This window comes from Zingiber officinale, chromosome 9B (assembly GCF_018446385.1).
Source record: "Zingiber officinale cultivar Zhangliang chromosome 9B, Zo_v1.1, whole genome shotgun sequence".
Lineage (NCBI taxonomy): Eukaryota > Viridiplantae > Streptophyta > Magnoliopsida > Zingiberales > Zingiberaceae > Zingiber > Zingiber officinale.
In genome coordinates this window covers 42,625,322-42,643,629 of record NC_056003.1, presented here as the reverse complement: position 1 = coordinate 42,643,629, position 18,308 = coordinate 42,625,322, and the positions used below count along the sequence as shown (strand labels likewise).

General features: G+C 34.1%; 2 protein-coding genes across 4 annotated transcripts; one reads left to right on the top strand and one right to left on the bottom strand.

Moving 5' to 3' along the window:
- The first annotated feature begins 1,116 nt into the window (after positions 1-1,116).
- Positions 1,117-9,671, top strand: LOC122024779 (ubiquinone biosynthesis O-methyltransferase, mitochondrial-like). 3 transcript variants are annotated; one of them, XM_042583479.1, is made up of 10 exons: positions 1,412-1,545; positions 2,994-3,080; positions 3,164-3,263; positions 4,004-4,082; positions 5,181-5,258; positions 6,287-6,335; positions 7,690-7,739; positions 8,805-8,954; positions 9,112-9,192; positions 9,283-9,671. In XM_042583479.1, the coding sequence occupies exons 3-10, from the start codon at positions 3,211-3,213 to the stop codon at positions 9,388-9,390; spliced, it is 648 nt and encodes a 215-aa protein (XP_042439413.1). In that variant the 5' UTR covers positions 1,412-1,545; positions 2,994-3,080; positions 3,164-3,210; the 3' UTR covers positions 9,391-9,671. The 3 variants fall into 3 exon arrangements, with proteins under 3 accessions (XP_042439412.1, XP_042439415.1, XP_042439413.1); XM_042583478.1 differs by lacking the exon at positions 2,994-3,080 and having other exon boundaries at positions 1,117-1,545; positions 3,174-3,263; XM_042583481.1 differs by lacking the exon at positions 2,994-3,080 and having other exon boundaries at positions 1,408-1,545.
- Positions 9,672-10,231: 560 nt separating this feature from the next.
- Positions 10,232-13,858, bottom strand: LOC122023847 (vacuolar-sorting receptor 6-like). Its single transcript, XM_042582233.1, has 13 exons — positions 13,490-13,858; positions 12,700-13,416; positions 12,523-12,611; positions 12,380-12,449; positions 12,205-12,288; positions 12,054-12,130; positions 11,863-11,944; positions 11,629-11,711; positions 11,456-11,519; positions 11,230-11,358; positions 10,903-11,006; positions 10,694-10,803; positions 10,232-10,627 (listed from the first exon to the last, which is right to left on the bottom strand). Exons 1-12 carry the CDS (start codon positions 13,788-13,790, stop codon positions 10,699-10,701), a joined length of 1,905 nt encoding a protein of 634 aa, XP_042438167.1. The 5' UTR covers positions 13,791-13,858; the 3' UTR covers positions 10,232-10,627; positions 10,694-10,698.
- Between the last annotated feature and the right edge of the window lie 4,450 nt (positions 13,859-18,308).

Genomic DNA, 18,308 nt, shown 5'->3' with positions numbered 1-18,308 from the left:
GTTAGAGAGGATTGGAAGAGAGGTTATGATCGAGAAGGAGAAGGAAAGTAATCAATGAGGAAAAGGTTAAGTGAATGATTGGTCAAACTCTAGTATAAGTTTATATACCCACCACTTTTGGTTAACCATATATTCTAGGGGGGTTTTTTTAATCGAGGTGTCTAAGTTTTGCCGGATTAATCTTGAAGATAGATAACCTTTCTTCTAGTTCATTTACTTAGTAAAACTAGAACATAACTTATATATATTTAGAGGTCGAAATTTAAAATATTCATCCTATTAAGATTTGAACTTTATTCCTCTTATTTATTTATTTAAATATTTTACCATTGTACCAGACTCTAAACATCAAAGATCTTTGTTTAGTGGAGAGAGAAAATCATTCTATGCTTGTGCACCATGACTTTAGATGACCAAAGGTTGGTATTTATTCAACTAGGTACACCATGACTTTAGATGACCAAAGGTTGGTCTTTGTTCAACTAGGTAAGTCATTATGTATGTTTAATCAGCTAACTAGATGAGAGGAAAAAATATTTGTGCCTAAGATTGATGTCTTTCATTGACTAAGAGTTTACATTTAGTTGATTAAGATAAATTATTCGATCAACCAATGGAGAGAAAAATATTCTATGACCAAGCACAACATCTTTGACCGTCTAAGTGACCAAGGTGAAAATTTAATTGATCAAAACTTGGAAAACTCAAAATCCTAAATTAAAAAAATAATATTATGAAGACTTAAAAAATCTTTATTTATATGATATGAACCTAAGAAAAATAATTTCCTTAAATACTTAGGTTTTAATATAATTTAATACAAACTAAGTCTATGTTCAAAATTATCAATGCTCAAAACCAAGTCTATGTTTTAAATAATTTTTAATTTTTAATTTTTAATTTTAAAATTTATTTTTTAATGTTTAGATTGGGCTCTACTTGTGGAATGGGCTCAATCTGGGTCCTTGCCCAGGTCCAAGCTCGCCCCAGTTTGATGACGTGTGCTTTGTACGGCAGATATCGGGCTAAGCCATTTCTGCCCAGTCCGACACGGAGCCAGATCTGATCAACTCGGTCCGGTCTGGCTTGGCACTGTCCAAACCAGGCCTGGTGTGGCAGGATCCCGGGCACGACCCGATTCGCTACCTTCGTCTCCTTTCTCTTTCCCCTTCCCATTCCGCTGCCTTCCTATACAACTGCCTGCGCCGGCACTAGTGCCCTAAATCGCCTTTGTCTCCCCTCTCCATAGCCCTTTCATTTACCCTTGCGTACTCTCTCGGCGCTCTCTTGTAAACAAGCGATGACCTGGTGGATCCACCGTGGACTCCGCAGAGCCCTTGTCCCGCGAGGCCTCAATTCTTCGTCTCCTCTTCTTCGCCCGCCGGCGGCCTCCTCGCCCTATTTTTCATCTCTTCAGAGCAGATCCCAGGAAAATGCCGCCCCTGAGTCTGGGATCGGTGGTAGCACAAGTAGCAAAACCGCTTCTTTCCGCTCTTCTCTGAACCCGACCGAGGTCGCTAAGTTCGCTGCCATTGCGGAGACATGGTTAGTGTCATATCCCTTTTTTATATTGTGTATTATTTATGCGATATATTGCCTTGTTTCCAATTGTCGTGGAATGGTATCCATAGAAATCTCTGCCAGTAAACACCATTCCCGATGACACTATTGCTGCTACTTTGGTGTTTAAAGAGCTCAATTTGGGATTTTGCAACGAGTAATATTCGAAATAAATATTTGAAAAATCTACTGTTTGACGAGCATAATATCCTTGACGAATAAAAATGTCTGTCAAGAAGGATAGTAAACATTTTAGCCTGTTTATAGTAAGTATAACTGGACCGATACTCTGGGAAATTTATTTCACTTATAATTCAGTGAATAAGAGCCAAACTTTGATGGAATTGGAAGGTGAATGGATACAATCTGGATTCTGAGAACTATAACTCTTGCAACATATCTCTGATTTGGCTATTATTTTTGTCAACTAGTTCTTGTTGGTATAGGATAAGTTACCATTATTCTTGTACTAATTTTGATGTAGTTTATTTATTGGTTAAATAATTTTTGATTTGATACGGAAAATATATAGAGTATATTAGTTCAATAAAGTTGTAGTTGCTCTTTTGCTATGACATAAGAGATTGTGAATCATCTTCAGAATGCCTACTTTTATATTGATTAAATAGTCATTAGGATTTGATTATCTATTTAATTTTATTTCAAATGACAAACTAAAGGAATCTAGTAATATGAATTTCTCAAGGATATAAAAAACTAACCGTATTATTCTCAAATGGAGTACAAATAGACAATAAATTTTGAAGAATCCAATATAATTTCAATCTACAGCAAAAGTAAAGCTTATAGCTGCAAATTCACAGTAGGATAACTGAGCGCAATTCCCAGTAAAAGTTATGTAACAGAATAGCATATCAAAGAGAGTAGTCCAAAAATGAATGCAATTATAACATTATTCATGCAAGAGTTAACTGACTAATTATTACAATTACTATAAGTTTTAACACATCTTATTACATGAAATTTCATTAACTGCAAAATTGATTTTATTTTAGATTTCAGGAAAAAAGTTGTAACAATCCCTATTGCTATTATCAAAGAGTTATACTGATGCTAGTAAAAAATTATGTGTTCTGATACTCAACTCTAGTTAATTTCCTTAGATATGCAAACACATTTCACAGAAAGCTAATGCACATCTCCAAGGGATCTTAACTCTTAAGTAAACTGAGCAGGAACTGAACCAAATAGAATGGGCCATCCTTACAGGAAGCTTCTTTGTTTTGTTTCATTTTCTATTTGTGTTTTCTTATTCTATGTTGTGTTTTCTTATTGTCAGTTCATATTTTGGTACCTGTGATTGTACTTTATGATCTGACTATATAAAACTATTTGCCCATGAAGCACATCCCATGGAAGAAAGCTAAGCATTATTTAACATGTTAAAGTCATCATTTGTTTCTCTTTCCCAGGGATATTGAAGTCTAATCTACTACAAAAAGCACTTTGACATAATTTGGCCTTCTTTCGAGTACATGAAGTAGACTAATTGACTTAAAGTAACCATTTTACCAGTATATTTAAAAGTGAGAATACAACTGAACTTGCTTCTGGTGGTTACTAATTTTGGTTTATTGGCAAGGAACATGCAGGTGGGACTCTCAAGGCCCATTCAAACCATTGCATTTGATGAATCCTACTCGTGTATCATTCATTCGCTCCACACTTTGCCGTCATTTCAGGTTAGTTTTAAAATATTAAATTTTGCATTATGTTACTTTGTCTGATTACAAGTTGATTAGTTATATTGTATAACACACAATGTTTAAATTCTGAGAGGCATTTTATTGCTTGTATTTCTTATTTCTTAAGTTTTGTTTGAAGCTTTTAGATGTTTGGTTACATAAATACTGTGTTTTTGTGTTATGGTAATAATTAACCTAGATGCATACTATAATTCTTAGGCCAGCCATATTTCTTGAATCATATTGTTTGAACAAATGCTATTCTCACTGCATAACCTGCTCTTACTGATAGAGCTAAGAGTTTGCAACTAGTTGCTCTAATTTACTAGCAAACATAATTGGAGATAAGATAGCATTATTTTAAACTTATATATCAACATGCCCTCAAGACTGAAGACTGAAATATGATGATTCACTTAAAAAAAATGTCTGTGTTAGTATTATGTTTGATAATCTACATTAGTTGTGTCAAATATATGGAGATTTTGTGGGGATGGTGTATAAGTTACAATTTAATTAGTTCTTGGATTGCTTTTTGCATAGAAAAGAGAGAAGTTCAAAATTTCAAATAATGTGCAGACAATCATTTCTTATAAGCCAATACCATTATCTTAAAGTATAAATGGTACTGACTAATAAGATATTCTCATGTTTTGAGAAGATATCTTTTTTCAATGATGAAATTTTCCCTTTTGACTATTTTGCCTTGATATTTACTAAGATATGTTTACTGGCAGGAAAGATCCATTTTCTGTTAGGCCTTTTGAAGGTTTAAAAATTATTGATGTTGGATGTGGTGGAGGCATCCTCTCTGAGGTATCTTCTTTTTTATATGGAGATAGTCACTACTGCTAAAGAGATGCAGCATCATGTCCATTGTATTTACTATGTAATTGTTGTTTCTTCAACTTTGACTCTGAAAATAGTCACTCAGAAATTATTTCATCTAGGAAAAGTACCGTATAAACTACAATTCATCAAATGCCTAGTTTTTGAAGATTCATTTAGTGATGATTTATGTAAATACATTCTTGAAACTAAAGCCTAAACTAAATATAGTTGTGGTATATTTTTGAGTGTTAAAACTTTTAGGTAGGATATTAGCTAATCTATTTAGGTCACTGGTTTATTAACTTATAAGAGTAAGAGGATGAAAGAAGAGAAGTGAAAATTTGGAAGAAATAAATTTCATAAAGCTGATGATAAAATCAGTAAACACAATATTTAGAGCCTGTTTAATTTGTCAATCTATACTGAACAAACATTAAATTACTCTCTCAATAGTATAATTCATTAGTACTTGAAACTTCAATGACCTTTTCATATGCATAAGAAATGTAAGATGATGGTTTCTATATCCTATATAGTATTGAGCAATGTAGAGTGTTCTATAGTTCATAATGATTTAATACATCTAAATCCTATATCAGTATGAAATTGCTTATAGTTTATGCCAAGTATTTTCCTAGAAAGATAGAGTATTAAAACGTAAGATGGCGAATATCTTCTAAAGGCTCAAGAAGAGAATCGCCTTCTTATTTTGGAATATTTTTAATATATTTCAATTTCATTAGTCACATTCCATATGCAGGTAGAAATTTGAAATAATAATATATAAAGATTAGTATCATTGTTTTTTTTCTTCATGACGCTAGTTTGTCCCTATAACATAAGATCATTAATTCCATCCTCTTTTGTGCAGTTTGTGCATTTATGTACTACTTGTTTTGATTATTCCATATGTGGTTAGGAACTATTGAAGAAAATTATGTAAAGTTGATTCAGTAATCAGTGGAAATCCAGTAGAAACATAATCAGTATCACTTGCTAATTCATGTTGTATGTCTCTTGATTGAACTTGGATTTTAAAATGGTGTATTGTGTAATTTTTGTGATGCTCCTTTGTCTTTGCAGCCTCTTGCAAGGATGGGAGCAACTGTCACTGGCATTGATGCTGTGGAAAAGAACATTAAGATTGCTGACATTCATGCTGTATGTTAATTCTTGCATTCATCAAATGTCTATATAGATGTATTCAAGTTAATGTTTCCTATGTAGTGAAAACAACCATTTGTGACATTTTATCATATGCAATATTCCTCCTTGTTGCACTTAAATGTCATGTTGTTGCAATTTGAAGATCTATAACTCAAGCAAAGAATTCACTAAAGTGGGTAGTAAGGAATAAATATATTTGTATGACCCTTTTCATAATTAGATATTTCTGAAGGACAAGGTTAATTTTTATACGAAAAATAGTGAACTTGATCAAGGGCTTCATGAAAGAAATACTGATCTTGCTCGAGGTGCAGTAGTAGTCAAAGAAGAGTTGGCTTGAAGTGGAAATCATCAGCATCATCAGTAAGCCATGTTTATCCTAACTGCTTGGGGGGCATTAGTAATAGTATAATGGATAAATATTCGTCCTGAATTAAAGCATCATGAATTAAATTTTAGGGTATAGTTTTTTTCACGATGTCAATGTCATTCTCTCTTGCAGGTTTAGCTATACTTTTGTCAGTTTCGTTTCTTTTATATCTTAGAATCTTTTTCTCCTCTTTTCTTTGGATTTATGTGACATCTTTTTAGTGTTTTCACACATCAAAATATGCTAAAATTCACCAGATATAACTAGTCATTTCTTCATCTGGTTTTCCATCATAATTATTCACACTCGATAAAATATCAGATCATTCATTTTTAAACCAAACATATATGTAGATGTAGTGTCAATCCTAAGTAGTCTGAGATACTCAATTTCTTGTTGTTATTATGTATGGAGATCTAATGCTGTCTTTGTTTCTTAACTTAGATTGATTAAGTATGACATGTTGATATGGCATAATACAACTTGTAGTAGTTTCCATTTATTTGGAGTAGCTTACATGAGTACTAGCATACAACCACAGAATAAAAGGGAAAAACTAAAACACTACAAAACAATGTAAAATTAGTTTTACGTAATTTCTTCAATTACTTTTATTATTCTTAATGTGTTTATGATGTTTGACTTTCTTCAGGCTTTAGATCCACTGACATCGTCTATTGAATACCATTGTACAACAGCAGGTACATTCTCTTTCGTTGATTCCTTGGTAGATTTTCTTTCATGATGTTGCAATTTAAAGTCACTGATGATGTTGTAAACTCTTTGTAGCATAGTTGTGAAAATGATAATTACCTTTTAAATTAATTAGGTTGCATTAACTTACATGTATACGACACATTTTTCTTGTGTGACTCTTCCTCTCCCCTAGAAAATGAACATCAACTCCCTTAGTCCCTTGCAAATTTATTTCATTTATTTTCTCTTAGCGTGACTCTTCCTCTTCCTAAAAAAATCAGCATCAACCTCTCCTCCCCTCCGACTTATTTCATTGTTGATTTTTGAAAATCAGCACCACTGTGGCCGGTTGAAATCAACACCATTATGGTGTTGATTTTTAGAAATGAGCACCACTAATAATTTTCGAATACCATACACCTATAGTTTTCCTATGATATTGGGTGACAAAATTCAAATGATTATTGGTTGCAATTTCATTCGTGCAATGAACGGGGGAGTCAGAATAGAGGGCAATATTGTCACCTTTTATAAAAATCTAACAGTTGTAAACACTCTTCCTATAGCAGATACACAAGCGGCAATACAAGAGCTTGACCTTGATGAGGAAAAATATTTACAAATCAAGGAGGTGGTATTCTATTCTATCGGACAATCTTCACAAACTTTCTCTGAACAGTTTGGGCCTTTATTGAAAGAGTTGGAACAACAAGGATATATATTGGGGAGAACCCATTATAGCATTGAGCCAAAAATAAGATTTTGTGTTATTTAGACATCAAGAATCCAGACTTTATCATTGAGGACTAACCAATCAAGCATCTAACTCCAACACTAAAGGTTGCTTTCACGAAACATATTGAGGCATTACTCAAACTTAAAGTTATACGACTAAGTAAAAGTCGTCATCGTACTACTGCAATTATTGTAAATTCTGGCACAACTATTGATCCCCTTACAGGAAAAGAGAACAAGGGCAAAGAAAGGATAATCTTTAGTTATAAGCGACTTAATGACTTGACGAATAAAGACCAGTATAGCCTGCCAGGTATTAATACAATCTTACAAAAGGTAGGCACAATTTCTATATATTCCAAATTTGATTTAAAAAGCGGTTTTCATCAAGTAGCAATGCACCCAGAGTCCATTGAATGGAGTCTCATTACTCATATAAACCATTATGTATCCATGTGGGACGCGTGTTTTTTTACTTTTTTTTTGGGTTCAAATTTAGCATTTTTTCCCTTATTCTTTAAAGTGATGTTATAATTAGGTTGATTACTGTTGATGAAGATGAGAAATAGTTCTAGGTTGCCTTAGTTTTAATGAATTGGCAGTAACTCTCCATTTGCGTGGCAGAGGAAGTGGTGAAAGAGAACAAGAAGTTTGATGCTGTGATTTCTCTGGAGGTATATTTCTACTGGAAGAGGTTATTTGAGTATGTTCTTGAGCTATACAATCTTCATTAAATAAAATGACATTTCAGCATTAGCCTAAACTTATCCCTTTTACTGTAAATCTTGCCACAAGATTATTTATAATTCAGTTTGCACCACATCTTGTTCCATTTCTCTAGTGCAATTAATCTCTTGTTTAGCTTTTACATATCCTTTGTTAAACATTTCAGATTTTTAGGTGTCTAAAAATATTATCAAAAGCTAATTTGCAAATCAGTTTGCAGCATCTTCTGTGTCATTTTTACATGGACTTAGCTCATTTGCAAATTATCTTCCTTTGTGAATATCACAAATTATTACAATTAGCTTTGGGACACCTTAAGTTGAACTGTTAAACTTCTAGATCTTGAAAAATAAATTTTTTTGTCCCTTAAATCTGTTGCAAGTTGATTTTGCAATTTACTTTGTGACCTCTATTATACCATTCAATCCTATTTTCATAGGACAAGCTTTGGGACACTGCAAGCTTATTTTCAAGCGTCTAAAAATGTATTTAGCCTTGAATCTTGCAATGTCAGCTTGTTCCCAAGTGTCTAAAAATGTATATTTTAGTCCTCATCTTGCAATACTTTCTATGTCATCTTATTTTCAAGTGTCTAAAAATGTATATTTTAGTCTTGTATCTTGCAATATTTTCTGTCATCATAATCCATTTTTTGCACTTACACCCTAAAAATTTCAATCATTTAAGTGTAAAAAAATGTAGTTTTAAAACCTAAATCATGCGCAAGGTCTTTTGAAGGGAAAAAATCATAGTTATGGGTGTTATGAGAAAAATCAGATTTTGAGTGTCTTTGAAAATTTTAGGAGCGCATTTTGTTAAATGAGATAAATTGGTAAAATGATCATTTCTGATAAAATGATCATTTCTGATAAAATGATTGTCTTCTGGTAAAATTTTGAAGATGCTTTTTGGTACAATAATCTCTCTCTGATACTTCATGGAAGAAATAAGAGAAGCTTACAGGGCATTGCAACTTTGACAAATTTGATTCAAACACATGGTTTTCATTTCAGGTAATCGAGCACGTTGCAGATCCTGCCGACTTCTGCAAATCCCTAGCAGCACTGACAGTTCCAAAAGGAGCCACTATTATCTCTACCATCAACCGTTCTATGAGATCTTATGCCACAGCAATTATTGCTGCAGAATACCTTCTTAACTGGGTACGACATTCCTTGCTTTTCTTGATCCTGATACTTTATATACTTGTTTTTGTTTTGATTGTCTAATTCACAGCTCGTGCTAATTTGAGGTTTTGCAGGCTGACTGTTAAATGTTTCTTCGTTTTTAACTATTACTTCTTACTTTTTTATTTTACAGCTACCGAAAGGCACTCACCAGTGGTCTAGGTTTTTGACTCCAGAGGAACTCGTCTTGATCTTGGAAAGAGCTGGAGTTTCTGTAACTTCTAAATCAGATTCCTCAACTATTTTTTTACCTGCTTTCTTTCAGTGCCGTTGTAAACCCAGGGTTTATTGAACTCGTCGTCAGGTACAAGAAATGGCTGGTTTCGTCTACAATCCGTTGACGGGGGATTGGACGCTCTCGGATGATACGAGTGTGAACTTCATTGCATTCGGCACCAAGAGAAATGAGTGAAATCTTGTTGATTTGGACAGTTCAACCTTGGTCCGGAGCTGAAGAGTTTGTCATTTTCCAGGTAATTTTCATTTGGACGGATATATAGCCCAAGCTTTCAAGTCTTTACATTTTAGACGAAGGTAGATTTCGAATAAGACGTTAACAACAAACTCTTAAGCATCCTCAAGAATCAAGATAGCGATATCTTATTTGTTTTTGTGACCATGAATGCTTAAATTGTTTATTCATTTTATATAAAGATTAGATGTTGAATTTTTCAATGACAATTATAAAACAAATTGTTGTTTAAAATCCAAAAGATAGATGCTTTCATCAAGGTGTGTTCTGTTTACGTACATAAGAACTCTAGTGAGTGCATGATGCAATCTAGAACCGTATGACAATTATATGATATGATCCAAAGTGGTAAAGATATTGTAGAAAATAAAAATAAGTATAACTTTTAATGGCAAAAAATAAAAAGGATGTTCCTAATTATTTACATCTTTAAAAGAGCATTCTTCTTTCAAAATTTATCAAATAACACTGTTTTAATGGTGTGACCGTGTGAGTAACTTTGACCGATGTTGCAGCACCTCAGACTAGCAGCTTTGGTCGAAGTAGCTCACTAAAGTTGCTTCAAGGTTTGATAATTTTTAAAAGAGGAGCCTGTTTTTGATGATACGGATAAACAAAGGAATGCTCTTTTGATTTTGTCAATTTTAATTGTATTGGTATAAAATAATATCTAATGAATATATTAAAAACTAAAACTAAAAATATTGTCTGATATTTTTTTTTTTTATCAAAATTGATATTCAATCCAAGTTTAAATCTTAAAATCTATAAGACATGAAAATTAAATAAAACCCCAATAAAAGTTGACTGTTGTACTGATTTCTACCAAATCAAGCTTCTCCAATTTGATCTCTTTCGGAGATGAGGCTTGAGTTTCTTGAAACCTCACACCCAATATAGATGCAAAATTCCCATAACCATACAAAAATTCCTTAAAATGTATAGGAGAATTTCTTAACTATAATTAAATCCTTTTCTAATATATGATGATACAACACTTATTGTTCTTTGTGACAACCATTCTATGTTCTCGTCCCATATCTTCTTCATTACCTGATACACTTTGTTCCATACAAGAAGTCCTTTGTTTGTGCAGAGGTATTTCTATCTTATCATGACTACTCCCAACCTATACCTGTAATCTTCATCCATGTGTGTATCTACAATGACACTAAACCTGTTCAAGAAACAACTGAAACATTATTTTCTGTTTCATAAAAGTGAGAACACAAATAAGAATTACCCTTATTACTCCAATGTATTTTCCCTTAGGGGTTGGGTCATCTCCTTCTGGTGATTGTCAAGAGGCATGTACTGCGACATGATAGCCATGATCTCAGAATCCATGTACGACTGCAGAGATAATGTATCAGTAATGTGTTATGAATCCTCATCCTGCTGGAGTTCTCTAGTCAAGCTAGTTTAATGGGCAACTGAGCAATATAAACTTACCCTGAATCTGTATTTGTAGAAAATATAGGCCCCTACTGCAGCAGAAACAACAAGTGCGAGAGCAATGAATGATAGAGACCATCCAAATTTTGATTCACTTCTAGCTGCATTCTCGCAAAAGGATTAAACTGAGTCTTATGAGATAACATGGAGGTATGTTGTTTTTAAACTAGGTTAACCCTAGCAAATAGCTCAAGGTACCTAAGTTAAGTGGAACTAAAGTTGGATTTTAGTACCTTCAATGGTTTTGGAAAACTGAAGAGGAAAAAAAAAAAAAAGGGGTTTGGAACCGCATTACATTGTTCACCATCTAAACATTCATCTTACCTATGCATGTGTCCTGAGAGTTGATGTACAAAAGGTTTCCTTGGCACTTGCAGTCGTATCCACCCCAAGTATTCCTGCAAGAGCACTCGGGGCAGTTGCATGCAAGCTTCTCCTTGCATTCATCCACATCTGATACATGAAAGCAAGATATGCAGTGAAATTCACAACGCAAACATAAATCAAAAGATAAAACAGTTTTGATTATATGATGAGTTGTAAGAAGAACCTTTGCAGTCGGATCCATTGCCGCGAAATCCACTTGGACACTTGCAACTATTCAAATCTCTATCCTGCATTGATAAAGAGGAAGCAAGATGGAGCTATGGAAGGGAAGTGGAAATGTAAATGGCATGAATTGGTTTGATGCAACTGCACAAAGTTATTTGAAAATTGACCAACTTGGCAAGCAGAGAATGTTCGTCCATCCTTCGTGCCTGACCAGCAACCTCCGCTGTCAATTGCACATCTCCCTGGACCCACAGCTGCAAACCAAGGGGACTCAGGAACTCATAACAATAGGAGTTGAGAGAAACTACTGGCTTAAAACAAATTAACCAGAACTTTGATGCATCATGGTTTAGCTAAAAGCCGAACCTATAATTAGGAGTTATCGTGAGAGAAAAGGTTAAGTACCTGTGCAAGAGTTATAACCATCCCCGCTTAACTGAACATTGTTTACTACAGGGCATTCGCAGATCCTACCTCTGAAAGTATCCTGGATAAGAACAATATGTTGTTGTCTCTTGAGAATCTCTCTTTTGTAGAAATTTAATGACAATATAAGGAAGAACATATAGATCTAGCATAGACTAAGTAAACATTACTTTGCAAGCAGTAATGTTCAGCTGCAGATCATACCAACAACCACCATTGGATTCTAGGCACTCATTTGTCTCAATATCTGGAAAAAATTGAAAGATATCAATAACATTTACTTATAAGTGTTCATTATTGATGCAGAAAAGCTATGAAAACCTGGATTTAAGCAAACAGGAGGCTCAGTTGACTCCTCAAATCCTGCACAAATTGCCTTCAACACTGCTGTTCTCTCTAGCTTTCCTGAAGATAAATTGAACTTGTACACTTTGAACAAAATTAATAAAGCAAAAGCATTTTGATACAAGAGAACAACATGAAGTTGAGTAAAGACCTCGATATTGGACGTCGTTAATAACCAAGGTAGGCAGGATAGCAACATCTCCACGAGATCCATGACCAAGCTGTAATTGTAAAGGAATTGACTCCACAGAAATTTGTACATGGAAACCAAAAAAAAAAAAACCTTCATTATACCCTGAGTTCTTGCTCCCTCTTTAGAACTTCATTCTCGACATCATCTTCAGTATTCCCCATACATTTTAAAACATTGTCCAACGACAAACCTGATGCAGTAAGCTCAAATGTGTGAAAGAAATGGAAGGAAGAAGAAGCAATTAATTTGTTATTGAATTGCAGAGTCCAGAAACTCACCAAGAGAGGTGACAACTCGCTCTGCGCAGTGCTTGGTGTACTTCTTCTCCTTCATCGAACACCTGATGCTGAAATCGGTCACGTAATCCCACCAGACCCACGGTCGGCCGGTCTCGTTGGCCACTCGGTGCACGCAGATCTGGCGCAGGTTCTCCACCAAGATGTCCTTCCCAGTGTACCCGGCCCAAATGTTCCTCTCCGGATCGGGGGAACAGTACCTACCGTGGTTGATGCACTGCGCCTGGCACTGCAGGCTCTGCCGCAGAGGCTCTGGGCAGTACCAGGTGATGTAGTGGGGCGTGAACCGGGCGAACCCTCCCTTCTCCAGCAGCTGCGCGTTGCCCCTGAAGTTCCTCACGAACTCTAACTGCTCGTCGCACCGCTCGCCGCACTCGTCGTTGCTGTTGGTCCAGAACTCGTACTCGACTCGCCTGTCCGGGTTGGGCACCGACTCGGTCCAGTCCATCTTGATTACTACCTCCTCGTCGCCCGCCTTCGCCACCGCCGCCTTGAGTTCGTCGCCGAACTCCTTGGTGACGAGCGTGGAGGGGATGTTGATCTTCTCGATGAACTCGTTGTTGTTTCGGTCAATAACGTCTTGGAGCTTGAATCCAGGGGCGTCCATGGTTAACAGAGGCTCGTCGACGTTGTCTGCGACGATCACCGCCGCCGCGCCGGCTTGCTGGCCGTTGTACGCCTTCAAGGCGAAATAGCATCCTGCATCAAACTAGGTTAAAGAAGATTCGAGGCTTAATCGTAGAACAGAGGAAGCGACGGATCGGGAGCTCACTTCCTCGATCGACGAGCAGAATCACTGGCCGCTTCGATTTGGAACGGAAGCGGACGCCGTCGAAGGCAGCACACGCGGTGTGGCCTTTCTCAGGGTAGACCACGACGCCGGTCAACGATCCGCCGTAGTTGGGCACGCCGAAGTTGGCCATCGCCGCTTCATAGCGGCCCTTGATGGACTTGGGCGAGATGACGCTGATATTCTGCTTCTCCACTATGAGCCGACCGGAGGCGAACTCGATCACCGCCGCTGACAGGAAGAAGACGGCGATCAAAGGAGGCAGCGATTGAGTTGTCGCCATGGTTCCGTTCTTCCTCTGCCGTGGAACCAGAGCCAGAAGCTCTCTCTATCTGGAGAAAATCAGTTTTACCAAAAAGTACAACTAAATATTGTTTTTTAATGCATCTCTAGGCGTTTGGTCAACACCGGAGACAAAAATAAAATAAAATAAATAAAAAATAAATTATTTAAAAATTGATAAGTAGAGTCTAGAGAGATTTTTTCGTAGGGTCGCCACATTATGCACAAATCTCCCCAACATTGTATTATTTAAAATGAAAAGATGATTTCTAAAGGAATTGAAAGGTCCTACAAAATTATAGTCGGAAATCAATTAATACTAAGTAAAGGTGGCAATTTGTAAATTTGAGGTGTTTATTTTCCATATCTTTGACTTGACTAGGAGGACTTTGAATATTGCGTAAACGATGGATTAATCTGACCATTCCAACCATAAAAATAAGGTTTGAGACTAGAAGGTGGCAGTTTACCGAGAAAAAAAATTCCTCACACCATGTGGTACTCAAGCAGTTGATTGTAAATTGATGTGGTGACTTATCTCTATTATATATAATTTACAAATGAGAGTTATTTAAGGTGGATATAACCATCTTTATTATAATAAAATAAGATTTATTATAATAGGACTGATATCAATTTTTGGATGGATGAATATTTTTAGGAAAAAAATTTCTCCCTCTTTAGCTACGATTAAAAATTAATCTCATGATATATCTCTCTTCGTATAATCTTCATATAATCTGAAATAAATTATAAGAGACATGTGAGATAAATATAATCATATTTTACTTATAGTAAAAGTTAGAGTAGTCTCAGGTGGTACAGTAACACTATGGTGCTTTCTTAATTTTTTTAAATATCTAAAAATCGAATCTACCTTTTAACATATGAATGAATGAATTTCTTTTTAATAGAGAAATTGATTTAAAAATGTTAGGTTGATGTACTTTTGTTATGAGCATTTTTTTTAAAAATTTATTTTAATGGTATATGAAATTTTTTTATAGAATTGAATTAATTATTCTTAAAATTAATCAGTTGAACATACTGTACCAACTAAAAAACAAAATTAATTATAGATGGGGAGTATACGGTTCTGTGACTGAAAGGTCCAGGGGTCGATCCCCGGGGTGTCACTGTCTGGGGTTAACGTCTCCGCCATGTACTTTCCACCTGTGTACCTGTATTTACCTTCCTCCATATTCGTAGGACCGACTCTAGGGGGGCCGTTGATGTGACGATTCCATATTTTTTTAAAAAACAAAATAAAAATAAGAGTTGGCTTTAGTAAATCTTAGGCTTTAATATGAATAATTTTTAAATCAAGTTGGTTGACTTATTTTAGTCTTCATTGTCTGGATCAATTCTATATTTAATTATTATAATGGGGATATTTTTATGACAATTAGAAAAAGGATGATGTTGACCATCACTATGAGAAATTTGACATGTTAATTTTTCGTTATTGGATAATCCTAGTGGTAAAAGGTGAATACGTTCGCTTCTAGTGTTCCTGTTAATCCGTCCCAAGATGTTATTGGACAATCCTGACCCTATAAGTAGGGGTGTAAATGAATCAAGTCGCTCATGAGTTATTTAAAACTCGATTCGATAAAATTTCGTTTGAGCTCATTTAATGAGTCTCGTTAAGATAAATAAATCAAGTTTAAGCTTCATAATATTCGACTCCTTAGCTCATGAAGATGTTCATTAAGTTCATAAATCAAATTTTAAATAAAAAATAATAATTTTGATATTGAATTTATAGATTTTACACTTTTACTTATGAAACATATAGACAAATATATTAAATTTATTTATTAGAATAAAATTATAAATTTTAATAAGAATATTATAATTTTTTTAAATATATAATTTAATTTTTAATAAATATTTAAATTTATATTTATTAAACTCGTTTAGATTCGATAAAAATTCGAATAAGCTCATGAGCCATAAATATATTCGTTAAATAAAACTTGAGCTCAACTCGATTATAAACTAGACAAACTCAAATATTTAAGAGTTCAATTCGGCTCAACTCGATTACACCCCTTTCTAGAAGTAGCATGATGGATCACAACTTTCACTTAAGAACCAAAGTCATGAGGCACCTCATCTTCATCCCACCAACAACGTCAAAATACACCTCATTCATGGCATGAGTGGTAGGAATCTATAGTTCCCCCCTCTACAGTACACTGAAATACCTTTGAAAATCTTACAATCACATCCTAGATAAAAATATTACTAATATATAATATATAAATATTAAAATTAGTTTTTGTTAAATTTAAGAGATAATAAAATTTTGATACTTACGTCTATAGTTTGCAATTGAGCATAGATAAAAATGTTATCCTTTAGTCGATGAATATTGTGAAATAGCTCCCAACAATCAGTGGATCACTGTAAAATATCTTCTTGCACAACAAATTAAAATATGTTAGTTGGTAATATTAACGCAGTATTCATATGAATTTATTCTAAACTAATAATTTCCATTGTTGGCTCTACAATAGAGCATAATCCAATTATGTACTTTATAACTCCTGTACCTAAGGCAACCACCTCACTATTCGGATAGAATCCTTTGGACCCATATCCCTAGTCCATGCTTGGACTAGGGATATCTTATTGGTGATATTTTTTGGACCTCACTTGTATAATAAGTGGGGTTCAAGGGATCCCATCAATGAATAAAATGGTTCATTTTTTTAATCATAAAGTACGGTTCAGAGGATTTATCCTCCTCACTATTTCTATTAGTTTCCTCTTTTTTACTCACTCCAAACCTTCTGCCACACATCTTAAAATTTTCCGATACATGTGATAGCGGTGTGTGGCGTGGTGCCTCTTTCTCCACTTGTATAACATTTCTTTATCCTGTTTTTGATAGTATAAATTTCATATTACTTTAAACTCTGTCTCATGGATGGTTCTCATCTACATCTCTTCTGTAATATTATTGAAACAAGTAATATAATTATTATTATACAACATTAATCATATTCAATTCCTTACCAAAAACTCTTTGTAGTAGAAATTTTTAATCTTCTTGTCTACATGCCCCCAGGTATATCCACAAATGCATTGTTACTCTTTGAACTTTGAAGTGATATCTGTGGAGACCCAATGACCGTATGGAGTATAGTTGCATAAAAAAAATCTTCAATATTTAAAAATGACTAAAAAAAGACTATATAAAAATGGATTGGTAATAACATCATTTTAAAATATAATGAAAATACTTATTGTCAACTACTTACAGCATAATCTGATCATCAATTCGTTCTTGTGTGGGGTCTACCATGATGATATCTACAAAATCACATTATAACACAAGTTTCAAATATCATTCAAACATACAAGTTCATCAATACAAGCTAGAGTCTACATGTTTCAACAAGTTAGGTATAGATGCATGTTGGTTTATGAATCTTAACCAATATTCCTCCCACATATAATATCTAAGTATGCTGATGACAAATTTAAAAAAGAATCATGAAAGAAAATACATTAGTCATTCAATACAAAATTAATTTAAAAACTAAAATATCATAATTTTCAATTGTATAATTTAATCGTCAGTACAATCTAAATCATAGATATTGATAATTTCTAAGTAATCATTACCTGACTTTATTAGTACATAAAGTTTATCATCGATGGACATCTTTCCATCATCTAATTCATCGTAAGCAACATTTATATCAATAAGTAACGGAGATGTACATGTAAGTTGAATTTTTGATCAACTCAATATCTCTTCATTTCTTCATTCTGAAATGCATCATAATTGTGGTTCATGATCAATAGAGACTTCATTCTATAAACTGCTAGCCATTCATTAGATTCTTTTATCTTCATTGGATATTTAGTATAAAAAATTAACTTGTACTTTGAAAATGAAAAACTCAAACTTGTTAAATATTTTATTTCCATCGACTTCAACTAACTTTAATTTGAATATACTCTCGTACTAGTTATTAGGGTATGATTATATCATGAACATTTGAATAATAATAACCTCTTTATGGGTATGACAAGATATTCCTTCTCAATGATTTCAACATGTTAGAGTAGGTGCCCTGCAAGCTAATTGTTAGCTAGGACTTTATTGACTTTATTGACTCATGTAAATAAATAATTTTTATTTTAATATAATTCAATTTAGTTTGATATTTACTTTATCTTTATACCCATGCTCAATGCATAAATAAAGTCATTGAATATACTATAGTGAGATATTGTGGTACATATGATGACCATCATGAAAAATATCAATATTCACTGTATATTCTAAATATATTCCTAGTCACTTGGGCTGCTTAATAAATAAAGATACAAAGTTACTTGAGTTAGAGACTAGTATATATGATGCAGTGTACCACGTTTCATTAGTAAGGATATAAAGATGTTCAAGCATATAGATGAATGCTTATATGATGAGTTCATCGAACTATCCTGACATGGACTTTTCAAGTGATTATCATTTCTCGAGTAGATAAGTCATTGA